This window comes from Squalius cephalus (genome assembly GCF_949319135.1).
Source record: "Squalius cephalus genome assembly, chromosome: 16".
NCBI classification, from domain to species: domain Eukaryota; kingdom Metazoa; phylum Chordata; class Actinopteri; order Cypriniformes; family Leuciscidae; genus Squalius; species Squalius cephalus.
The window spans coordinates 24,774,903-24,802,429 of record NC_137137.1 but is presented as its reverse complement, the minus strand read 5'-3'; the positions used below and the strand labels follow the sequence as shown (position 1 = coordinate 24,802,429).

Below are 27,527 nucleotides of genomic sequence, written 5' to 3'. Positions count from 1 at the left end.
CTCTTCTCTTCTCTTCTCTTCTCTTCTCTTCTCTTCTCTTCTCTGTTATGTAAGTGTGTCTCCCACCACTGTACTCGTGGGAGCTCTATGAGCTCAAATATCTCCTTGTTTGAGATCCCAGTGTAGCTTTTACTGAATGCAGGCCACTTTGTTTGGCTTTGTGATCAACCAGTTGCGTTTACTTTGGTGGGTGCGTCACTATCTGTTTGATATAGGTATTTGAATAAGGTTGTACTTGAGTGAACTGTAATCCTTTACCTGTATGTGTTTTCTTTCACACTCTCCAGGTTTCTTCATTTCGGAGCTCTGAGGGAAGAGCTGTCATGTTCTGTGAGTCTACAGGGATCTGAAGTTGCAAAGTTGCCAATGTATAATTCATTAAAAGCGAAGTAAATCGCCTCTGGGCAGTGCCACACATCGAAAGATGTGTTTGCGTCATCCAGTTGTACACCAATGGATATAAAAGACTTTATAATGTCACCAGTCTTCTTTACGGACTCATTCCACATCATGCTCTGGAGACTTTGACCCTAAAAGTGCTTGAGAAAGTTGGCTTGTGCGAAGTCCACTTCCCTTTCCCAATTTATTTATTTTCTTCCTGAAAGAAACTTAAAAAAAAAAAAAAAATGGGCCCTTTTATTTCTCCTTTTAGTAATCTGCTATGCATGCTCTTGGGCATTTCTTTCACTTTGTGGGTCACACTGCTTTTGGTCTTCATCATTGTTCCTGCCATCTTTGGTCTGTCTTTTGGCATCCGTGGACTCTACATGAAGACACTGCTCAAGGTTTTTAAGGTGAGTTGGAAGATCATCTTGTTCCATTTCAGGATGGTTAAAGGGATAGTTCACCCAAAAATGACAAGTCTGTCATTAATTACATTGACAGCTCCGCAACTACCACTTTGACGCTTCAAAAAGTTCATAAAGAGATTGTAAAAATAATCCATATAAATTGAGTGGTTTAGCCCACATTTTCTGAAGAGACTCTATTGCTGATATGATGAACAGATTTAATTTAGCCTTCTATTCACATATAAACATTGATCAGCAAACATAAACTGAAGCCAAACCGAACATGCTTGACGCACTAGAACAAACCTCATTGGTTCTTACAGAAGCTGAAACGTGATGCGTAACACGAGAATGAACCTCATTGGTTCTTACAGAAGCTCAAATATGATGCGTAACACGAGAATGAACCTCATTGGTTCTTATAAAGCTCAAACGTGATGCGTAACACAAGAATGAACCTCATTGGTTCTTATAAAGCTCAAACGTGATGCGTAACACAAGAATTAACCTCATTAGTTCTCGCACATCAAGCGAACATACTTGAGCTTCCGTTTAACACTACTGATTTGTGAGCTGATTAATGTTTATGTGAATAAAAGCCTAAATTCAATCTGTTTATCATATAAAGTGATCAAGTCTCTTTAGAAAAATTGGAATAAACCGCTTATTTCACATGGATCAGCTCTACAATCTCTTTATGAACTTTTTGAAGTGTCAAAGTGGTAATTGCATAGCTGTCAATAGAGGAACATAAAGCTCTCAGATTTCATCAAAAGATCTTCATTTGTGTTCCGAAGATGAGAGTAATAGGTTTGGAGTGACATGAGGGTGAGTAATTAATGACTCACTCAATGAATCAATGAAATTTCATTGTTGGGTGAACTATCCCTTTAAGAAAATTGTTCTTCAGACTGATTTATTTGTGTTTTTTTGTTTTGCATTTGTTTACCGGATACTATAGAGTTGACAGTAAAGTTGGGGTGAGAGATCTTTTGTGATATTTGCTAAAGATTACATATAACAGTGTTATTAAATTATGCAAGTTTTTAAATATCAACTTTCGTCTGATAACCGATATGATATTACACCTCAATTTGATATATACACTGCGAAATTATCCCGCTTATGCTACTTATGGCTACTTGCCACATAAGTAAATAATTGAACACAAAGTATTAATTTGACATATTTTATTACCTCAAGATGACTCTCAGTACCTGCTTGAGCGCACTGCTATCAGTTGTAGCGGTTTTTCTCATGCAAAAACAGACCACAAAATTGAGTATTGCAGAGAATTGTGTAATAATATAAATGAATGATGAAGGGTTCCAAAGCATGGGCAAGTTTGTTAAAAAGGACTGCCAGTGCCAAGTAGACGTAAGCAGACGATGAATCTACTTCACAACTACTGAAACAACTTGTCTACACCCGACTCGAGTGGCGGGACCCGAAAAAAGCAAATAGAACCCATTATAATCAGTGATGCGGTCTACACTGGATGCGGCAAATCCAAGTTGGTGGGGGGGCTTGAAAATATTTTACTCTACAAAAGGGGGGCTTGGCAGAAAAAGTTTGGGAACCACTGCTCTAAGGTATATAAAATATAAGGTATATAAAATAATATTATTATGGTACTACCATCATACATGCCCAAAAACTGTGGTACTAACATGATCTTTTTTGAAACTCTTTTATTTATGGAGTGCATTTGGTAGTGTGAACTTCTCATGTGCTTCCAGAACACAATGATATTTATATTTAGTCATTTAGCAGACGCATTTATCCACAGTGGCTTACAAATGAGGAGAGCAATATAAGCAATCAAACTAACAATAGGGCTGCAATATGCAAATGCTGTGACCAGTCCCAGTTAGTCTAGCACAATACACGCAAGGTTTGTGTATGTTTTTTTTTTGTTTTTTTTAAATAGATATACTGTAGAATAGTAAGTGTTAGTATTAATGGGTCAAGTGTTGATGAAAGAGATGTCTTCAGCAGTTTCTTGAAAATGGCTAAAGACTCAGCAGGATGGTTTGAGTTAGGCATTCCACCAGCTTGGAACAGTCCAGGTAAATGTCCGTGAAAGTGATTTTGTGCCTCTTTGAGATGGCACCACAAGGCACCGTTCACTTGCAGAACGCAAGCTTCAGGAGGGAACATAGGTCTGAAGTAGTGAGTTTAAGTATAGGGGTGCAGAGCCAGTGGTTGTTTTGTAGGTAAACATCAGTGCCTTGAATTTGATGCGAACAGCAATTGGCAACCAGTGCAAGTTTATGAGGTGAGGTGTGACATGGGCTCTCTTCGGCTCATTAAAGACCACTCTTGCTGCAGCATTCTGGATAAGTTGCAGAGGTTTAACAGTGCATGCTGGAAGTCCTGCAAAGAGAGCATTACAATAGTCCAGTCTGGATAGTACAAGAGCTTGGACAAGGAGTTGTGTAGCATGCTCTGATAGGAAGGACCTGCTTCTCTTAATGTTGTATAGGGCAAATCTGCAGGACCAGGCAAGTTCAAGCAATGTAGTCTGTGAAGTTCAACTGATCATCAGTCACAACTCCAACGTTCCTGGCTGTCCTGGATGGAGTTATGGTTGACGAACTGAATGGAGAAGTTGTGATGTAGAGTTGGGTTGGCCGGGACCACAAGCAGCTCTGTCTTTGCAGGGTTTAGTTGAAGGTGGTTGTCCTTCATCCAGCAAGAAATGTATTTCAGGCAGGCTGAGATGCGAGCAGCTAACGTCGGATACTGTGTCATCAGCATAGCAGGGATAGAAAAGAATATGTTTCTGAATGACAGATCCTAGTGATGACATGTAAATGGAGAAGAGAAGTGGTCCAAGCACTGAGCCCTGAGGCACCCCAGTAGCTAGATGTTGCGACTTAGACAACTCACTTCTCCACGACACCCTGAAGGACCTACATGAGAGGTAAGACTTGAACCATTAGGGTGCGGTTCCTGAGATGCCCTTTGTCTTGAGGCTTGACAGGAGGATCTGGTGGTTAATTGTGTCAAAAGAAGTAGACAGATCCAGCAAGTTGATTACTGAGGATTTGGAAGCTGCTTTTGCCAGTCTCAGAGCTTTAATAACTGAGAGCAGGGCAGTCTCAGTTGAGTGTTCGCTTTTGAAACCAGACTGGTTGTTGTCCAGGAGGTTGTTCTGTGCAAGAACGGTAGAGACTTGGTTGAAGTGTTTTAGCAATGAATGGAGGAAGGGATATCAGACTGTAATTTAAAGGGATACTTCACCTCTGGAAAGATGAATGTGTATTTAAAATTGGTCATTTATGTAGAAGAAATGTGAAATTATTTTTGAATTTGGAGCTTTCTAGACTGAGAAAAGCCAGAAAATGTATTTTTGGCTTATGTGGATGAAAGACAACAACTCCCAGAATGCACTTGCTTCGCTGCCCTAGGAGGCCACTCCCAAGCCATGCCTACCGGTAAGAGAGCGCAGTTTAAAATAACAAGGCTAGGCTACTAGTGAGTCTCCGCGATGAGTCTGATTTCGAGATTGCCCAAAATGTCCGGGATTAGGCTTTTGCGTTCTACAGTCGCCATTCATTATGTTTAATAATGGCCGGTGCCGTGATTACTGAGACGCACCGGTCTCGTATCTCTCACGGAGGAGCGGGAATTTTCTTAGCAATGTTAAAACGCACATCAACCGATCACTTGTTTAGCGTTCATGTAAACACTACATTCAGATTCACCAATCGGAATGAATTCAGTTAGATTGAAACAAAAGGTGTGCATGTAAACAATGAATGGCGACTGCAGAAAGCAAAAGCCGAATCCCGGACATTTTGGACGATCTCGACGGCCGGACATGTCCGGGAAAAAGAGGATGGTAACTCCTACTACTCAGCTTTCTCCACAGAACAAGAGCCTGCTAGCTTAGCTTCCAAAAAATTCTGTGAGTGAGATCCCACCCTCTATGGGCGGGTTGAAAACATGCGGGACAGCCCCTACTACTGGCTGTAGTCTTTAGCCTCTGGCCAAAAAATCATCCGATGATGCAAAATGACGATTTTTGCGTCATCGGAGGATTTTTTCCAGACAAAAAATACATAAATCTCTCATCTCAGGGGGATGTGAGTGTGGAAAGCACGGTAATTCGAAAATACTACAGGTTTTCTACTAATACAAAGCTTAATGCTAAATCCTGAAGTATCCCTTTAATAGATGTGCTGGATTTAGAGTGGGTTTAGTTGAGGTAGTAAGTCTTTTTAGCAGTAGGGACATTAGCAGAGAAGGAAGAGAGGAGGAATTTATATGTTTTGCATATTCATAGTCTTATTCTATTCTGGCTATCTTGATGTAAATGGAGTTGGGAGTTCACTGAATTTTTTTTTATTGGTCCTGAACCTACAGGAAGTATGAACACCATTTCTGTGTAAGTTAGAGGCCAGGTACAAGAAATGAGATCTGGATGATGAGGACATGTTGCTCAAGTACACATCTGGTTAATGTTTCTAAAAAATGCCTGATTTGTTTTTCTTTTGCTGACACTTACTATATATCATACTCATAAAGAAGTTTAGAGACAGGCGTGGAGTGAAGTGAAGAGCTGAGGGGCTGCTTCACTCCAGCTGTGGTTGATTTATTTCAACATTACCTCACATCCGTCTGAAGCTGTTATGTAACTGGTGTGCAATCTCACTGCGTGTGGCTTCCTTTTTTCTGCCTGCCACTATGGCTCTTCTGCAAACGAGTGACTTCCCACAATCCTTCAGTAAACGGGTTCAGTGACGCAGAGATATTCTTGAAAGGGCACCTATTATGCCCCTTTTCACAAGATGTAAAATAAATCTCTGATGTCCCCAGAGTGTGTATGTGAAGTTGTAGCTCAAAATACCCCAAATCATTTTTTACAGCATGTTTAAATTGTCACTTTTTGAGGCTTAGAAAAACGCACCGTTTTAGTATGTATCCCTTTAAATGCAAATGAGCTGCTGCTGCCGGCACAGGGGGCGGAGCCTCACGAGCTCGTGCTCAGTGTCAGGACAATCTCATCTCAAGCAATGATAATATCAAAACAGAAACTCCCAGTAGCGGTGTTCATTTCGACCCGGAGTCGGACAATAATGCCCACAGAGAATAAATGTTGTATGGAGATAGAACAGGTATAGTTTAGTTTAATTACGGTTATAACTTATTTTTCATCTTGCTTTTATCCACTATAAGTACAAGCCTGTTGTAGCGGACCGCGTCCGAATGATGGTCAAAAATGTACTGATGATTTTTATGAAGTTTATTGTACATCACACATAAGATGAAGCGTCAGTTTTACTCCAGAAAATCACTGCAAGGGCTGAATAAACACAGTATAAGAAGTGCTCATTAAAGTCTTATCCATAAACTCTCTCTCTCCCTTTCATTATCATCAACATACACAGCGAATTAAACAGAAACACTTGTTACAACTAACAGTAAACAAATATATACACAGCTTTTCAGTGGGCGCTTAATAAACTGGTAAACTTTATATCCGTAAAACGACTCAGATGAACTGTAATAAAGTGTGCACTCTCCATTCCATTACTGCCGTGTCCAGTAACGTTAGGCCTATCGCTCCGGATATGTTATGCTATGTTCATTCTTACATCCAACAACAAAACACCTCAATCGCATAGGAGACATTCTTGACTACAGCTGCTCCAGCATCGAAACAATGGCGGCCTAGCCTATGTGTGTACGTACTCAGGGCGGGTCTATGCTAAAACTGCAGTGTCAGTCAACAGTCGTGGGAGGGGCTTGTGCAAAAGTACGTCACACTGCCCTGAACTTTCATTTAAAAAAAAAAAAAGCACTGGGTGGATTTTTATCATTATAGGGTGGTTGTGTACACACACTGCGAACACACAATTATGTTCAAACGTGTACAAGTGAATTTTGCATAATAGGTGCCCTTTAAACAGCATTCAGCTATTAAAAGCTATTAAATTTGTCACATTTACATATCAGTGATGCAACTTGGCCAACCTAGTAACGGTGAAGTACGATAGATACTATTGTTGGACGCCAGATACAAATTAATAATAATTAAGCGTAGCGTCAGTTCTGCCAGGTCACATTAGACAAGCTCGCATCAGCTGACTCTCAGCTGATACACGTCTACTTAAAGGAATACAACGCCTATCACCTATGTTCCCTCTAATTTTTTTTCTTGCTGAGCAAAACTTTTGGGCGGATGTTTTTTGCCCCCTGAGCAAAAATATTCTTTATACCTGACCTGTACAGCATAAGTAGAAGCACAATGGTTTCAACATGCAGTTGTAACTTTTAACTTGAATGTGCCATTTCTATGTTATTTGATCCTTGATGTAACTTAATGGTATTAAATCAGATTTTTGAAAAACAATCAGTTAATTAAGAAGTCACTAAATGAAGCACATTTTAAGTTACCTGAGAATTTTTACATCACACATAAGATGAAGCGTTAATTTTACTCCAGAAAATCACTGTATAATTACACTGCAATTATTTCTCACTTAAACTACAATCAAATGGATTTCCCCACACATTTCTTATCCATGCTAGGCTGCATGGATGCGCAGGGAGTTCTTGCCCAGAACAGAACCATACCACCAATCCTAACTGTATGCTAATTGTCAATCGTATTTGACGATAGTGGTCCTGACAGAAAGAGTCATATTTAATTTGAATGCTTAAAAAGTGCTATTCCTTGCTGTGTGTACTGTGTAGCACCTACGGCTCTGCAGGATCTGAAGCATCCCAGCTTTAGAAACAAACATCTAAACAGTTTGAGCTGCACATTTAGGGGCCGTTTACACAACACCATTTTCAACTTAAAACTTTGGATGCATTTTGGCCGTTCATTTACAGGGGGTTTGAAAATGCAAACTTTTGAAAAGGGGTTTCAAAGTGCAAGTTTTTGAAATTGATACCGTTATCGTCTCTGTATAAACTACAAAAACGTGTATAACATGTGTATAACTATTCAGTCTATAGGCGCGTGTTTCTTTACAAAGTGACATCGCCAACTACTGGCCTGGCATGCATAAAGCGTTTTTAGTCATTTTCGCGGATCTGTGTGATCGGGGATCGTTTTGACAATATTGTCGTCTGTATGCAAAAAAACACTAAAGAAAAACGTTTCCGTTTTTAGTACATCATTGTTGTTGAAACAAACGTACCCTTAGGATTGCAAAGTTTTACTGTCCCTTGAGCACCAGGAACAACATTATGACAATTGTGACGTGTACATTCTGTCCTTAACCTCAAAGTATTACATATTAGAAGAATATGACATTGAAGCATTGAAGTTCAAGCAAAACCTGTGGTAAATTTGGCAAGATATCAATACCAGCCCCTCAGTGTTTACTGATTCACAGTGCAAGTCAGTTGTGTGTATTGTGTGCTCCACATGCCTGAATTAACATGCTGACATTATTCCTCCTCCCACAGCTTTTCAATAAAGTGCTTGTTGTTCCTTGGGGGAACATTCAGTGTGTATTTGTGTGTGTCTGTGCTGCAGTCCACCTCAATGTGTTTTCAAATCACGAAATAGGCAGTTTTATTTTAAGGGCCATTATGATGTAATCCACAGAGGAAGTATAACTGATTTATTTTTGCGGTTTATTATTTATTAATAACTGGCTGACTGCACATTATCTGCTATATTACATACTAGATATTTTCCCCCATAATTAGATTTTTCATGCATGATCAAAGAGTTAAATATGAATATAAATATTTTAAATAATAGCTGTATTTGTATACAATTAAATATTTAGATCACCCCTAATTCTTTACTAATTCTTAACTAATTAAGATAATTCTTAACTAAATAGTATGTTGCAGTGCTAACATTAAATTGAGCTTGTTTCTCTTTCTTTGTTTTCCAGTGGGCCACAGTGAGGATGGAAAGAGGAGCCAAGGAGAAAAACCATCTTCTGTACAAGCCTTACAGTCTTAATAGTAAGTATGTCAGTGTCTGTGTAAGCACTGTGTACAATTACACCTATGGGAAAATGATCTATTGCTCCTGTGTGCTCATCTGCTTATTAATGTGAGTGACATTGCTTGTTTTGGTGTGTCTCCTGTGCTTGGTTGATCTCACAGGACTTGTACCGTGGTTGTTTTTGTCAGTTGACCTATCCACAGAAAGATCAGACAACAATTAATTGCGGTCACACTACATTTGTGTCCCATTTGCTTGTGTTTGCATTTGCTTGAGTTGTTGCATGTCATTATATAATGGTTTAACTTTTTTTCTTTTCTTTTTTGATTCAAAGAATTTATTCATTTACAAATTGTTCAGGAATTTACAGTTAAAGACCCAAGGACCAGATATGATTAATTAAGACCAGGAGTTAGAAATGCAGTCAGATTTATAATAAATGAAAGAAAAAGTTTGACTGAAGATAGTTTGCAGTTTCATCAGGTAGAAGTCAGCTTCAAGACTTACAAGGAGTTCATAGACTGCCCTGTTACAGTTACTAAGATCAGAGCAATTATACCCTTCACCAAGGTCTAAGCTACGTCATTGCTTCAGTTTGAATGATTCTGATTGGCTAAGAAACAGATCAACATAGTAAATTTCCACACATGGACTGATAGGAAGTAGCACATCTCCATAGTCTGTACGGCTGCCACCAGGACCCTATGTTAGGTATGAATGGCCCTCCGAGGTCACAAGACTGTGTCTAGGCGTCAACATGTCGAAGAAAACAAGTCAGTCAATATCCAATAATGCCACTTGTTCCTTGGCCTGTAACCAAGAATACTAACACACACATAGACACACAGCTTCTTCAAGGTTGGATTTGGTCGTGCTCTAACTATAAACAGGAGACTCTTCCCAAAACATCAAGAAAACGTGTTCTTTCTCTCAATGAGAGGACACTTTAATATAGAACAGGAAAGTAAATGCTAAGAAACGGTCACTTAAACTATTGGTTCCAATGACCCTTGTGACCTATAGTCGTCATGGTGAGCTAGAAGAACAGATATATGTTTTAACACATGTTGAAGACCTTTCTCAAACAAAACGAATCCATATTTCATTTCTGGAAGCTGGGCTAAATGAGCGAACACTGTTACTGCGTTCCTGGCATGGGCTCAGATATTTAATACAGACATTAAAGAATACATGAAAAGAACATTTCAGTAAAATCTCATAAGCTTAGAGAAGTCATTCAACTCATTTGATATTTAGAAGGAAAAATATTGATTAATACCTTGATTATAATCACACATTAGATATACATCGAAGCAGCAGTGGATTCCAGAATCCACTCTTTTCAAAATTGACTTAATTACACCCTAGACTGTGATATTATGTGCTCTGTTATATCATTTTCTGAATTTTGCTCTTCGTAAAGACACTGTATGTTTGCATTATCATTTTATCTCAGGCATTATCGCTAAAGAACCCACGTCACTGGAAGATGAGCTCAAAGAGATTCGGCGAAACGGGAGCAGTCGAGAGTTGGATGGCTCCGCCTCCGCCGCCACAGGCCCCTCCCCTTCCTCATCAGAGTTTGAAATGTCAGACACCTTCTACTTTTGCCGCCGCGGCATTGAAAGCATCGTAGATGACGAGGTTACCAAATGTTTCTCGGCAGAAGAACTTGAGTCGTGGAACCTGTTGACCAGGAGCAACTATAACTTCCAGCACATTAGCACCAGACTGACCGTGCTGTGGGGTTTTGGCGTCATCATCCGTTATGGGTTCCTGTTGCCCCTCAGGTGAGCAAGAAGAAAAATGGGGCTCGATAAAAGTCAGAGATATTAAAATTCAGGCTAAAGCGTTTTATTAATTTCGTTTTATGGCCAATAACCCATAAATGGCTGATATTATAATTTTATGGTGTTTTGTCTAACTAAATTAAAAATAAAATACTAAAGTTAAAGTAATCACTAATTTTTGCATCACTTCATTTTAATGTACAGTAAGAAAAATGGATTTTCATTTTGAGGCTTACCAAAGATTACATTTGATAATGTTATGAAATTACATTTAGTGAGTCCAATCTCTCATTTTGATGATAATAATGGATGTGATACCAATATATTGTGCATCCCTTTTAAAATAATACAAATAAACCCTTATTTATGGAATAATCAAATGTGAATATTAGCGAGAAGAATTCTAAAATAATAAAAATGAGGCCAATGCTAACAACAAGTGGTATTACCATTGTTTTTTGACACGTGTACCATGCTAATATTATGTATTTCTGTACATGTACCATGGTAGTGCCTTGGTTATCTTTGAAGTACCTTGGCGTGCAAAGTAACACCATGGTATGCAACAAATTATTATGTTATTGCCCTGACTGAGCGCTAACTGCCACAGTATGTTTACACAGTATGAATACCAAAAAAAAGTATTCAAATTAGAAACGGCTGCTTCATGAAGAAAGGAGCAGAGGGCACTGCTGTTACTCTCATTTACATGTCTATGGAAAATACATAAAAGATATGGTATTGTTGGGTACATTAACTATTTTTGAGATCCACTGTATGTAATATAGCAAAAAAGAAAAGAAAAAAATTCTGCAGCACTTGTAAACTGTTAATGGCTTTGTAAAGTGCTGTCAGAATAAATATTAAATATTAGTTTTGATTGGCTGATGTTATAATTTGACATCATTCTAATTGGTCCATTCTGAGACGTTTGCTCTGCTTTGGCACACAAGTCTGAATTTAGTGTCTTAAAATACAGGCTAATTCTGCTGCCCCTCAGGGCCATATGGAGCTTCTGTAGGATTAATGTCAGTCAGGGCAATGGCCTTAACCCACATCCCTTAATAGAAACACTTCACCATCCTGTGCGCACATTTGAGATGAGGAAGAGTGCCTGATATCTGAGCTCTGTTTAATCAGATGTGCCCACCCGGGTACTGTGCGATTAATTGCACAACTGCATCCATTAGGTCAAAGTTATGGTGGAGTGGGTAGTGCATGTGCTCCTGGAGTTATGATCATATAACTAATGTAGGATGTAGGTTTGAATTCGACCTGTGACAAATTCCAGAAGGGATGGGTATTGTTTGAAAATTAATCAATTCCGATTCTACTTATCAATTCCAATTTTAATACCGGTAGACGCGATTAACTGGTTGAAATTTGTCAACCGGTAGAGATTTTGGAGTATCACCTCTATCGCGGTTACGGTCATGTGGTGTTGCCTTCACAAAAATGTATCATATGAATGTGTTTTTAAGCCTTGCGGTTTTAAAACAAGTAGTAATGAAACCGTTTAAGCGCAGTAAGCAGCAAAAGAGGAATGTTTGCTATCGGTATATGCGCGGGCTTGTCTGAACACACACCTGAAACACGCGCACATGAAGCCCCTGCTCATACAGCGCTGAGTACTGAACTCTTTGGGCTTAAACGGTCCAATACACACACACACTAATGTTTCAAAATGCTCCTGTTTGCAAGTGTCCTCATAAACACAGTCTTTATGCATTAAGTGAACAATTGCGAAAGAATGCGCATATCAGTATATTAGATCTGCGCATTCGGTCTTAAAGTGGCAGTGCCGTTAATGTTAATCAAAAAATCTCATTACTCGGGTCTTTACTGAATTACTTTTGTTACTTTAATAAGAATATATAATATGATGTATTTATGCCTTTTTCTATAGTCCTATCTAGTGCTTGTAGTTTTTCAGGTTGGTCTATTTAATTTGTGTCTGTTCTATTGTAGCTTTTTTGTCCTATTGCTTGTAATTAGTTTCTTTGTTCCTATTTTATCACTGATTGTTTACCTATCTTCAGTAAGCATGAGTTTTATTTTTTTATGTTGGTTTGGCTAGTATTAGTTTTTTTGTGAAATTGAAATTAGTGATGAGATTTATGAAATTTCAGTGGCATCAAAAAGTGTGATATAACTTTATTTAAAGCAAAAATAATTATATTGTGATATTTATCATTATCGTGAAATAAAATGACACATATTGTGATATAAGATTTTGGTTATATCGCCCACCCCTAATTCCCAGTTTCGACTAAAAACATTGAATCAAACATTTATATATCAAACATATTTATTCTATCTTTTGGCATAACATTTTGTTGCAGCTGATTACCCTGAATAAAAATCAGCAGCCTAAAGAACACCAGCACTTTTTTATGGTTTAAACGAAAATACCAGAGAAAAACTAATATAAATTTCCAACATTATTAAAAATTAGTAAACAGTAATAAAATAAGAACTAAGAAACAAATTAGCAATAGCACAACTGGTACTGAAATTGTAATCAAATGTAAAATTACACTACATACTTTTCTTTTTTTAAATAAAATATAGATGAATCCTTATTAAAGTTACAAAAGTTATTCATTCATTGTTTTGTTCTATAATTAACGTTAATGACAGCTTGCAGCAGGTATATTAGGCTGCTGTCACTTTAAGACCTCATGCTGGATCCAATACTCTGACGCACATGCGTTTTCTTTCTCAAGTGTTTACATTTACTGAAGACAACCTGCTGTGTTTACGATAATATTTGGCATTATTTTGTGTGTACGAGAACTCAATTCAGTATTGCGCACTATACAAGAGGCTTTTTTTATTCTACATGGAGCATGTCATACCTTCTTACATTTCACAAATCCAGAGAAATGCAAACAAAAAGGTTTAAAGGGTACATTTTGTAATGATTGTTCCAATGTTTGAGTTGAAATGTCTTGTTTTTTGGTTTATCAGGCTAACATTAGCAATCACAGGAATAAGCCTATTGGTTGTCTTCACCACCATTATTGGTCTTCTGCCCAATGGGAGGTAAGAAACTTGATTTTATATTAAAAAAAGCCTTTTTTGTCATTTGTTTTGCTTTCTTATACTAGTGCTGGACCAGTCTGTGAGACCAATAAATTGTCAGATATTTTGAAGTTAGTTATAAGTTTGTTCAGGAGTGTGATTTAATATGGATGTTAACGTGTCCCTGTGTGTGTTTGCAGGTTGAAAAACTTTCTCAGTGAAACAGTGCACCTGATGTGTTACCGTATCTGTGTGAGAGCGCTGACTGCTATCATCACATACCATCACAGGTAAAACGCCACAGATCATTCACATGCTTTCTGGAAATCAACCATCAGGAGCCTTGGCATTATGGGTCAATGTGCAATCTGACAGTCACATGTTTGCAATCACACACAATCATGTACAATCAAACAAACACTCACAAACATGCACAATAACACACCCACAATCACTCTCGCAATCAGACACTAACTATAGTTATATACAGTATATACATATAGTTATGTTAACTATAGCTTTTCCACCATCAGGCCAAACCGTTCGCGTTGCTTAACCGTTCCACTCCGTGCCAACCCAGCACAGATATGTTTTCATTTTTCACTGTGGGGCTGATAACAGCGCTCTTTTGGAATGTACTGTAATACAAATGCGTCAGTCACTGCCTTGGTAATGCAAAAGTTTACAGACGTATATGTAAATAGCAACTGCGTTATGGAGGATGATCAGATATTTCACAAAAATATAACACACACACACACACACACACACACACACACACACTCACACACACACAATTAACCCTTTCAGAACTTCTTTCTCAAATACACACATGCTCACAATTAATCTTGCAATCAGACACTATCAATCAGCCTATAAGACACACATACACACACACACACACACACACACACACACACACACACACACACACACACACACACAATTAACCCTTTCAGAACTTCTTTCTCAAATACACACATGTTCACAATTACTCTTGCAATCAGACACTATCAATCAGCCTATAAGACACACACACATATATACACACACACACACACACACACACACACACACACACACACACACACACACACACACCCACACACACACACAATTAACCCTTTCAGAACTTCTTTCTCAAATACACACAAATACATACTCTCTCCATTGCATAGCATCTGTCAATCACACACACATGCTCACAATCAGACACCCATAATCAAACACTCTCATACATCACACTCATACTATCACAATCACATAGAAGCTCGCAAACACTCAGAGGGTCGCAATAAGGGGCTGTTTACATGACACCGTTTCAAATAAAAACTTTTTATCCGTTTTGGGTGCCTGAAAATGCTAACTTTTGAAAACGTGTTTCAAAGTGCAAGTTTTTGAAAACAGTCTCCATGTAAATAACAAAAACGCGAATCTCTGAGGGCGATGACGTCATGCACGTGCGTATTACGTTTTCAGTCTATAGTGTTTCATCGCCATCTAATGGCCTGGCAGCAGAATAGAGCATTTTGAAGCGTTTTTTGAAGATACGTGTGAATGGGCATTGTTTTGACAATGGTGTCGTCTGTATGCGGAAAACTCAAAGGAAAAACTTCTCTGTTTTAAGCATATCGTTGTCGTGTCAACGTGCCCTGAAACACACAGAAAATACACATTCCCAATCTCACAAATACTCAAAATCACATGCTCACAATTATTCTTGCAGTCAGACACTATCAATCAGCCCATAACACACACACACACACACACACACACACATACACAATTAACCCTTTCAGAACTTCTATCTCAAATACACAAAAATACACACATTCACCATTGCATAGCGTCCGTCAATCACACACACATCTTCAAAATCAGTAAACTTGCATTCAAACACATACTTGCACAAACACACACACACACACACACACACACACACACACACACACACACACACACACACACACACACAATTAACCCTTTCAGAACTTCTTTCTCAAATACACACAAATACAAACTCTCTCCATTGCATAGCATCTGTCAATCACACTCATACTATCACAATCACATAGACGCTCGCAAACACTCAGAGGGTCGCAATAAGGGGATTTTTACATGACACCGTTTCAAATAAAAACTTTTTATCCGTTTTGGGTGCCTGAAAATGCAAACTTTTGAAACCGTGTTTCAAAGTGCAAGTTTTTGAAAACAGTCTCCATGTAAATAACAAAAACGCGAATCTCTGAAGGCGATGACGTCATGCACGTGCGTATTATGTTTTCAGTCTATAGTGTTTCATCGCCATCTAATGGCCTGGCAGCAGAATAGAGCATTTTGAAGCGTTTTTTGAAGATACGTGTGAATGGGCATTGTTTTGACAATGCTGTCGTCTGTATGCGGAAAACTCAAAGGAAAAACTTCTCTGTTTTAAGCATATCGTTGTCGTGTCAACGTGCCCTGAAACACACAGAAAATACACATTCCCAATCTCACAAATACTCAAAATCACATGCTCACAATTATTCTTGCAGTCAGACACTATCAATCAGCCCATAGCAGACACACACACACACACACACACACACACACACACACACACACACAGACACAATTAACCCTTTCAGAACTTCTATCTCAAATACACACAAATACACACATTCACCATTGCATAGCGTCCGTCAATCACACACACATCTTCAAAATCAGTAAACTTGCATTCAAACACATACTTGCACACACACACACACACACACACACACACACACACACACACACACACACACACACACACACACACACACACACACACACACACACACACTCACTCACTCACTCACACACACACACACACACACACACACACACACACACACACACACACACACACACACACACACACACACACACACACACACACTCTCTCTCTCAAAAGCACATTTTCATTATCACTCTCACAATCAGATATTCACAATCAAACACTCAATAAATGCGCACACACACTCACAATCAGAGGCTCACCATCACACACACATACACTTACAATCACATGCTAACAATCATTCTCACTATCAGGCATTAACAATCAATCAAATACACCCATATTCACAATCACACAAATGCTCGCAATCACACAGATGCACACTCGAAATCAAATGCTCACAATCAGACGCTCACAAACACTCACACACACTGTCACAATCAAACACTCAAAATCACTTCCACAGTCAGACACATGCATCCCACTTATACTCTCTCAACCAGGCACTCACAATTACACAAACACATACAGTATATGCTCACAATCATTCACTCTAACAGTCACTCAATCACACGTTTACAATGCTACAACACCCTCACAATCATGCACTCAAATGACACTCCCAATTGCACACCCAGTCATGCATTCTAAATAACACGCTCACAGTTATCTCTGTTCTTCAAACCTGTCTGACTATCCTACTTGGGACACAAAAGGAAACATTTTGGAGGATGTCCTATTCACTCTTTTCCATGCAATTACAGCAAATGAGAACTGGTTCTTGAGAATGTTAACTCCTCTAGCATGTTCTGTATAGATGGTTCAGATTTTGATGTTATCTGACACACAAACAGCGTGGGGTCAGAGTTCATGACACCGGAAGGTAACAGTGAGTTAACAGGGGCTTTGTGTCTTAGTTACAGGTCAGGTAAACTTGATTCATTAGATTTTGAACTTCTCCAGTGCTCTCTTTGTCATTATCTCAGCCTGTCATTCCTGTCATGCTTTCTCTCAGGACCTCTCCCTTGACCAGTCAAACTGGTTCCTTTAATATGAAGATGCTACTAAACTATTGGTTGCCAATACAAACTCTTAACCTGTTTACCTTACCATAAAAATTGCTCTCCATGTTTCTCCTGTAACTATTTACACTCTCTGCCCACAATCTCCTATCTGTGTCTTTCTCTGGAACAGTGAAAATAAACCCAAGAATGGAGGCATCTGTGTTGCCAACCACACTTCACCCATTGATGTCATTATACTGGCCAGTGATGGATGCTATGCAATGGTGAGTGTGTGTGTATTCATGTGTATTTGAGAAAGAAGGTCAGAGGAAAAATAAATTGTGTCTATGTGTGTGTGTGTTAAAGGTGGGCCAGATCCATGGGGGGCTGATGGGGCTCATTCAGAGGTCTATGGTGAAAGCTTGTCCACACATTTGGTTTGAGCGATTAGAAGTCAAAGATCGCCATCTAGTGGCTAAAAGGTAACTCAGCATCAACACTGGTCTCATTTCTTTCTCTGGATTTTAAACAAAAGTGCTGTGGCCAGTTGCATAAACTGCTAAGACAAGTCTTATTTTTTTCTTCAAGGCCGGTCATAACTTTTTAGAGTCAGTTACATAAAAAGGTAGATCAGTATCATTTGAATTGGAAAAGTAAGACTGATTTAACCCCTTGGTTAAAGGGGAAATCAAATTTACTTTAATCTTTTGACAAATCTTTTGAAAAATGGTCATTGTACTATACAAATATCCTGTAAGTTTCTGAACACAAAACTTCCTTGTTAGTCCAAAAGCAGCTTTTATTGAAGCCAAGCTCAGAAAACGACTCGTTTCGTATTTTGTCACATTATTACGCCATAGTGCAACGAAAGACCGCCTATGTAGAAGAAGATCTACATCACTGCCTCTTTAGCCCCCCCCACTGAGAGACGCAAACACAGGATTACTCCAGCTACAATACGATAGAGATCCCTGTGAGGATTACAAGACGTTTTAAAGCAACACCAAAGATTCTTTTGTACCTTAAAATAATGTTTCCAAAATTGTTTCAGTGGTTCATCAACTCGTAACAGGGTGAACGGCACTTCTGCATTCGCTTTGCGACCCTATATCGGCTATAACCGCACTAAGTTTGCCAGATTGGGTAGCGGATCTATAGTTCGAATGAGACATAAGAAACTACACATTTGACTTGCTTTACGGCAAGCGTTACAATAGCCGATAGGTGGAGCAAGGCTCTGGGTGGAGCGTACTCGACAGGTAGCCTACATATAAATGGAAGATACCTAGCTATAAAAGTCTGCAAATAAAAGGAAGGGTATGATGTCGGAGGAGGCGAAGAAAAGAAAACGGGAGCATGATAGAGAAAGAGCTCGAACTAGAGTGAACATTGAACTAAAACGGTGTCACCTGTCTCTGCAACTTTTTTCCAATAAAATGCTCAAGATTTTCACAGCAATGCAAATGGCTATCACATGCTAAACTGTTAGGCAATAAGTTTTTCTTTTTCGTCCTTGTGAAAACCTATCTTGCTATTGCTAGACCGTTTCAAATGTACCATTTCACACAATTAAAAAAAAAATAGCAAGCAATGTCATTTAGTTTTTCTTCGTTTCTGATGTCGCAATACATCATACTTTCATAAAATCATGCAACATACTCTACCTTGTCTGTGGACATCGTTATTTCCAAAGCCGGTGCTGGATAAACAAATAGTGTGCGTGCGACGGTAGGCTAAATTATTTACGACAGCGGTAATGGACAATTCTGCTTCCAACTTGTAGGGCGACCGCAGAGGAAAAGTGCTTTGGTGTTGCTTTAATGCTTTAATGTGCCAAGTTATGGAAAAACACCATCTTGTAATCCTAACAAAAAGGAAAGCTTGGATGAACTTTATTTCTTTATTGAACTTTATTATAATTATTTTTTTTGAGTTCCAGCCAGATTGCGTCAGTAAGACACTGTTCGTTTATTCACTTCATTTTACTACAGATTCCTTTTTAAACAAGACACGGTTATACGCAGGCTTTTCAGAGAGATTGAAATTAAAAGATGATGCAGTGACGACTACATTGGATATGACTGTAATGTTGCAATACTCAAGTGTAACAGTGTTTTCACCATGTGTCACTATTGCTTTGTCTGATACAGATCGTTTGATGTATCGAGTATTTATACTGTAGCGCCGCAGTCAGACTGAACAGTTGTGATTCGCTGTTCTTTCCTTTGCTATGGCATTTATGAGGTTAGTGCGTTGGTTTATAGGACACGGAAGAAAGCACGTTAGAGAACTCTTTTGTTATTGTTCTGATCTAAGCCATTCACTGTAATTATGAATAAAAGTGACGGTGAGCAACATTTGTTTTGTCATCAGTAAGACATTACAACACGGTTCATTTTTATGTATCAACGGTACATTCATTCATAATTCTATTTACCCGAAACACAGAAAGTCATCCTTTTAATTCCAAATACTTATGCTTTATAAGTCTTGGTTGTGGCAAATAAAGTTTATGTCATAATATGCATAAATGTTTCACATGGTTGGCAGATGTTTCAACTATGTAACAGTATATTTTTCAAAATCTGAAGTTTTCAAAACAATTCCACATATGTAATGACAGGGACGTTTAAAATATTTTAATATGCAAAACTGCTACCCAATCATAGCAGTGAGTGTTTACTTCCAAGTCTTGAATGCGGCACGCCTATCACAACTGAGTGCTTGAAAGAGAGGGTCGAAACAGGATAGAAAAAAACTTATTACTACTAAATTAGGATGTTTTTTGATGACCTCTTTAAATGACCCAGAGTCTAAAAAATTACACGACTTTTTTTTTCTTTCAAAAATCATATATCAGTCTATTATGATAAAATGTTATCTTTAAATGTATGCTTTTTCTATTTACAAATGTTTTGGTGATTATTTTATCTAGATTCTCTAGATCCTCTAGAATCAATAATCCTCTAGAATCAAGAATCCTCTAGAATCAAGAATCAAGAATCCTCTAGATTCTTGAATTGTACTATTTTAATTGAAAATAAGCATTTTTTTTTTACATTGTTTCACAATAAATACCTCATTCCAGTCCAGTTCTAGTGAAAACATCAATAATAAATCATGCATTCATTCATTGAGTGTATCGCGGACCTCTTGTGGAAAAAAATTACATTAATGTGCATTTTATGAATACTGCCGCTAGAGGAGAGGGGCCTAAAGTTTCTCTTTGGATATTTTATATAAAGCAAATACACTGGAATATGGGAACAAAACTCCAATTTGAAACTTAAATTAGCTTTTTATGCATTCATAGATATATTTAGACATTTAAAAATAAATCTTTTGTAAAAAATATATATATACATATTTTATTATGTATTTTTTATATGTGAGTGGTTTACATCTGTGTGTTTGTGTTTTTGAGTGTGTTCTGCATTGGGGATATTCTATAGTCTCATCCCTTTATTTGAGCGTGTGTGTGGTGGGGGTATGGGGGTCAAATTGACCCATGAGGGAAGGATATGTTACTATTTTCATTACAACCACAAAAACTCTTAGAATCCAGTCAATTGTTTTTGTGTATTCCCATTTCAAATCTGAAAGTTTAAAGCAAACTCTTAGACCACTTAGATCGTCTAAAAATCGTCAAAAGATCGGAGAGGAGTAGGGTTAATATAGTGGTTAAGTTTCTGCAACTGGTCCCTCGATTCTTCTTCTAAAAAATGCAAATTAACATTAGTAGTTCATATATCACACTGAAACTGGTTCTTTTATAACACTCTCACAGTTATCGTTGTTGTCATTAATCAAATGCGTTTTATTTCAGGTTGAGTGATCATGTAAAAGACAAAAGCAAACTGCCTATCCTCATATTCCCTGAAGGTAAGCTGAACTCATTCTCAGAAAGGATTATTGATGTGAAAGGGAAACTAGGGGAGACTACACTTTTTTTTTTTTTTACATACACACACTACCATTCAAAACTTTTAGGGTTGGTAAGATCTTATGCTTAAGATGTATCTTATTCTGCATTTATTTGAAAAAAAAAATACTGTAAGATAGTTATTATATCATCTATAATATATAATATTATAGCAATTCAAAATAATATTTTTTTTTTGTTTGAATATATGTAAAAAAAAAAAATATATATTTTTAAAATACATATTTGTTTAACTTTACTAACCCCAAACTTTTGAATGGTTGTGTATATAATGTAAAAAAAAGGCGTCATAACTTGACGGCAAGAAACAAATACTGGACATCCAAACATCCAAAACTCAAAATTATTGTTTGTTGAACATTTCTTACAAAGTGAACTGGGGCCAGTTGCATAAACACAGCCACTATGTTGAGACTGTGTCTTAAGAACTAGTTGGACCAACTAGAAATTAGTTAGGGCTAATCAGTCTACCTTTTTTTGTAAGACATTTATGCAACCGACATTGATCACTCTTGATTGATCAGAGAAAGAATGTAATGGAAAAACATTACAATTGCCCCGTTACAGTTTCTCTTCTAATAAGTGTTTTACATTATGTAAGCTTATAGTGACTGCCATCACAAGTGACTTGGGTAGGGTTGCACCAGCCGTTCGCAAGTTCTTTCTTAAATTGGAACGTAAAGTCCACACTAGAGGCTTAGTAACTACTAGCTAGTTTGTAACTAACTCTGTACTTTATTCCATTGCACCATTTGTTCATAAGGCAGAACGTTGCTAGTAGGTCGTAAGCTCTCCGTAAAGTAATGCATAGTCGCATATCATGGCGTTTAGCCTCGATGATCCAATAGCAGCCTTCAAATACGTGAGCAGAAGTTGTGTTGAAAATCCCGTGAATTTTAGTTTATCCTTAATTCTAACTTCTTTTGCCTCACGTTACAATGGTAAAAATAAGTTTCCATTAAATACGATAGCCTACGTGATCATGACATAAGTGTTTTTATATGTAAATAACATTCAGAAACTGTATTTGAGGATCAATAAATAAAAATTGATACAAAACACATAAGAAATTACGTTTATTGATTATGTCTGATATTTGACATGCACAACATGGACCGATGCACACAGCGGTGCGCTGTTTAGGACGGGTTTGTGTTGAAGTAATCTTTTCACATAATGTTCGCTCTCTTAAAATGTAAGCGAGGGTAAATGTCAGCATTATCATATGTCTAAAGAATTGAAGTCTGTCAGATGAAAGATGAGCTAATTGATGCAGTTCAGTCTGTCTGCTATTTTATTCCAACTGTTACTCCTGATCGGAGACTGCCGTAAATATTTAGTTTATACGTAGAGTTACGCTTCAACTAAGTTTAATGGTGCAACGCAAAAATATTTAGAAGCGTCCATTTACGTCAAAACTAGGCTAAGTTGTAACTTAAGCACAGCTGGTGCAACCAGACCCTGATCTTCTGTTTGTTTCATGTGTTCATCATATAATTTGTGTCCAGGTACCTGCATTAATAACACATCAGTAATGATGTTCAAGAAAGGAAGCTTTGAAATTGGCTCGACTGTCTACCCCGTCGCCATAAAGGTCAGAAAATATCACTTCACTAATGAAGATTTCGGGTTAGAGATGTGAACAGACCTTGATCCTTAAATATTAAACTTTGGTGCATAGCTCGTCCTGTGTTTGTGCAGGGTTTTACTGCATTGATAGTATTTTGGCGGCCGCCAAAATGAAACTTTGTTTTGCCAAAAATGTATTTGATAATTTAATGTGAAGATGATTTAAACTGCTCCCCTGAGTGTTTGTGTAAGCACTGTGTGAAAGGTTTCTATTTACTAGGAGTGGGAATCACAGGGTACTTCATGATACGATACAATACGATACACGATACATGTCTCACGATACCGATAATATCACGGTACAGCAATTCTGCGATAATCGATGTATTCCTAGACAATCATATACATATACATCACAATATCTGTCTAACCATGAAAACAAAATGCCCGTGAAAAGGTTAAGTGCAGGTTTTCTCTCTTTATTCAAGTCCAAACTGTTAGAAAACAGCACAAAACGTTTTTCAGTCTGTAAATTAAATTGAACATTTCAAAGTAAATTAAACATTTTATGCTTATACTTTTTTAAAAGCTTAAACTGTTCTTTGTGTAAACTGACACATTTACCTACTTATCAACTTATTTTATAAACATGGTACATTTCAAATTTCACAAGTTTTCTCTTCCTTAAAATAAACTTGTGAATAGTGTTGTCAAAGGTACCGACTTGGGTATTTTAAAATGTAGAAAATGTGACGATACCAGCATTTCCGCCTAGCATTTTGAGTGCTGTTGAACGGATTCTTAAACACTTCTGATTGGCCGTTGTGTTCTGGCTCGCAACATATATGTCTGTGATTGGCTTCAATGATCAACGCTTCCAAAACATGTTGTAAATAGGCATAGACATACAAAGTACCCATGTGAACTGAGAGTGTTGATGACCCTGTTCATCCACCACCACTGAAAACCATTTTTGACCCAGGAAAAACCCTTTTGTGCAATGATCATAAACGATATCTGAATTATACACACGGTAGTCTGAGACCACTAATAGATAGATAGATAGAGAGGTACTTTATTAATCTTTCTCAGGAAATTAGTTACAATAGCAGCAACCACATTCAGTCCTCGCACACAAACAACATCAATCTATCTACTTAACTACATTCATAAAACAAAACTTTCACTAAAGCATTCTATACCCTATAATATATTAAAGGAGTCATAACCTGCAATTTTCACTTTTCCACGAGAATCAATGTATGTTATGATTGCCTAACGATTATACACTGGCCGGGAAGCCGATATTTAAAAGTGAAGCGTTTGTTTACCTCAGGGTAAATAAACCAGCGTGCGTGCACGCGCACTCAAATACGAGATTTTGATTTCAGCCCCGTCTTGACGTCATGACGGGGCAGGATATACCATATATGGACACCGCAAACCTATGCCGCGGGAAGCCCGCCCCTCTCCCCCTCATATTCAGTTCAGTCGAGAAAGATGGAGAAACGAGTACACACCTGAGTTGCTCTGTGGTTGACTGCCACAAACAACATGTAAATGTGTTTTCTCTACCAAAAACGGACCAAACTATCAGGGACCAGTGGATGAAATTCATTTTTAATGACGCTGTCCCAACAACCCTTTCAACTGGCTTATCGTTAGGAGTCTGCGCTAAACATTTCACACAGGAATCATACACAAATTTGGGGCAATATCAGGCGAAGTTGGCCTCGAAGCTCTGTTTGGAAAAAGGTGCAATTCCAACCATCAGAGACTTGCCTGAAATTGAAACCGTAAGACTGAGTTTTTATTGCTCTACTGTGTGTAACAAACAGCAGCTAACTGCTAATGCGGCTAACGTTACTTTGCAAACAACAAATGACTGAGATCATCATGAATTCGGCTATTGTATATTGCCGGTCGCGGCCAGGGGTGCGTTTCCCGAAAGCATCGTTGGCCAACTATGGTCGCAAGTTCATCGCAATGTCCATTGAACTCTATTGGTAACGACGGAACTTGCGACCATAGTTGGCCAACGATGCTTTCGGGAAACGCACCCCTGGTCGGGTTCATTCATAACTTGCGCCATGATGTCATTTTGGAATGATATGCTAAAGCGTTACCTGCGTTGTCAACCCCCCTCCTTCCTGCCACCAATCAACGCGCCCCTCATTTGCATTATTAAAATGACCGTCCACGACAGCCAAAATATCGCATCAGATCTCGCGAGACAATAATGCCTTCAGAAATAAGGGTCTGAGGAGCTCTGTGTTTATTTTTTTCCACTTTTCTTTTTTAGAAGGGCCTGAAAGACTATAATACAGCAGTAGGTATCCAAGGTAATACTAGGTTATGACTCCTTTAACTAAAACATGCTATACCCGATACTGATAATACTAAAAACAAATACGCAAACAAAATGAACTAAATCATACAAGCCCTATTTTAATAATACCAAGAACTTAAAATATTACAAACAAATGAATAAATATAAATTAGACATCAGACTCAGTTATTAGTTATTTTTCATGCCACATTAGTTAGTTAAATTAGTTAACAGTTTGACAAGTTTAACAAGTTGAACTGAAAAATGACCACAAGTTTTTGATAGCAGCAGTCAAGCTGCATGAATTCCACAAGTTTGTGTGAAACTGATGATCATGTATTACAGTTTTTCTCGATTGCTTAAACACATTTCTTGAAACTATGCCTCATATTCTCAAAACTACAAACACAAATCCATAACGTCTCACCCAATTCCCCAAACATCCTATTTTCAGGTCAAAATGAAGCTCTACACTCAAAACCATTCACTCTTGCTGAAAAACCAAACTTTGCCCTCAAACAGGACACACAAGCCCTCAAAATCACACACACTACAACATAGTCTAAAGCCGCTTGTCCACCAGCGTCTCGATTTCTGACGCGACGCCAAAGCCCATTCATTTCCTATGGAACTACGTCAGGCAGCAAAAACGCCCCCGCAAAGCATGATGGGTCGCGTCGCGTCGATTTGGTCAACAGCGGCGCTGCAAAAAAGTATCTCGGTGGATACTTTATGCAAATGAGAGCGTCAAAACGCGGGGCAGCAGCCAATGGAAACTCGGCGGCGAAAATTTGTGTATGGGCGTTGCTATGGTTTCATATTTAAAGTACGTGTCGGGACAAAAATTGATCGGACGCTGGTGGACAAGCGGCTGAGACACTGGTGCAATAAATTCAAAACAACATTTCCAAAACTGGTAAGTTATGTTGCTTGTGGTTCCCCCATCACAAACCTTTTCACATGATGAACACAAAAGACACAACCAGTGGATACATTGGCAACATTTTTTGTGTTGCACACACACACAAAACAAAACTTTTTTTTTTTTTTTCCTGTTTTACTCTTTTTTTTGTTTTTTTTACTCTCCTCTAATTTTTTTTTATATTTATTTACAGTAAGATGTGTGACCAACATATTACAGTAAAAGAGCACACACAAACCATATTCTAATATGGAATTCGAATTGTATTGGAATGGTAAAGAGTGTTGGGACGTAACAGGAGGGCCTCCACTCAAGGATACAATATGATGGACACGTCTAAGAATGTTCCACATATGGTTGAAATACCATCATTTGCCTAGAAAGATAACATTCTGGGAGTCAAGACTATAAAGGAGAAAGGATGCCCTCCCTTCACTGTCACACTCTGCAGCCACTCTGTGTGACTGTACGACTGCTGGCCTTTTCTTGCAAGAAAATAAACCTCATCAAAGACTATTGGAAATGTTTGTCTCTTATTCAGTGATAGAATTTTGTTTGCCACCACACCTCCCTGAAGGCTCTAGAGGCGACGGTAAAGCGACTCAAATTTGGCCTTACTCGTAGCCCAGCCTCCCTCATAGTCATACCATTGACTAAGACATGGGCAACTAGAGTGGCTTGAATTTCATCTGAGACTGCTTGTCTTCTTGTCCTTGCCCTTCCTCCTCCTCATTCTTATCCCTCTTCCTTCATGTCTTTCTGGATCCATTGTTCCAAAACGCAATAAATTGATTTGGGCCCTTTTATATATCTATTGAAGTTTCTGATTGATGTGTGTTAAATTTTGACTCTTAGTGTTTCCACTTGGGTAATTGTGTGCTAACTGAGCTGAAGCTGTGCTGACTTGAGTGAACAATATTGAATGCTAGTGCTTTCTAAATGACAACATGGTCTAAGCAAAGAGAAATGAAGGGATTTGTGTGTAGAGTTTTGCAGTGACAGTTCAACAAATCTGACTCATGTGTCAAAACAGGGAATAGTGTTTATAGTTTAGTGAAATGGGTGTGCTTTTTGATAAATGGCGTTATGGTTTTGAAATTGTAGTTCAAAAGCCTGGTTATAGTATTTAAGCAATCGAGAAAAACTGTAAAAATGAACCAAAGAACATCTTGTGGAAATGTGACCTTTTGAATAAAGGAGTTCACATGATTCATGTCACTAATTTGCTTATCAAATCTGTGACCTAGAAATACAGCATAATCTTTTTTCTGCTCAAAATCTTTAAAAGAAGAAATATTCATTGTTGTGGAGTTTTAAGGCACGTTTTTGAATTTACATTTTTTCTTTCACTGATCATTTACATAAGCAAATGTGCCCAATGCCCATTCATGTGCCTTTTACACTTGAAGCATAATGGATATATTTATTAATCCAAACTTAAAGATTTTTTTCAACTAGGGGTAATGTTCT

General features: G+C 38.1%; 1 protein-coding gene across 2 annotated transcripts in view; it reads left to right on the top strand.

Annotated features, from left to right (window-relative positions):
• Positions 1 to 27,527, top strand: part of LOC307173148 (glycerol-3-phosphate acyltransferase 4-like) — a 58,407-nt gene that overhangs the window by 1,869 nt on the left and 29,011 nt on the right. For both annotated transcript variants that reach the window (XM_079896015.1, XM_079896016.1), the window contains 9 exons: positions 288 to 794; positions 8,660 to 8,732; positions 10,172 to 10,505; positions 13,476 to 13,550; positions 13,730 to 13,819; positions 17,485 to 17,578; positions 17,661 to 17,776; positions 21,121 to 21,176; positions 22,746 to 22,831. In XM_079896015.1, coding sequence (XP_079752141.1) covers positions 627 to 794; positions 8,660 to 8,732; positions 10,172 to 10,505; positions 13,476 to 13,550; positions 13,730 to 13,819; positions 17,485 to 17,578; positions 17,661 to 17,776; positions 21,121 to 21,176; positions 22,746 to 22,831 — 1,092 coding nt within the window. In that variant the 5' untranslated portion in view covers positions 288 to 626. The remainder of the gene's footprint in view (positions 1 to 287; positions 795 to 8,659; positions 8,733 to 10,171; positions 10,506 to 13,475; positions 13,551 to 13,729; positions 13,820 to 17,484; positions 17,579 to 17,660; positions 17,777 to 21,120; positions 21,177 to 22,745; positions 22,832 to 27,527) is intronic.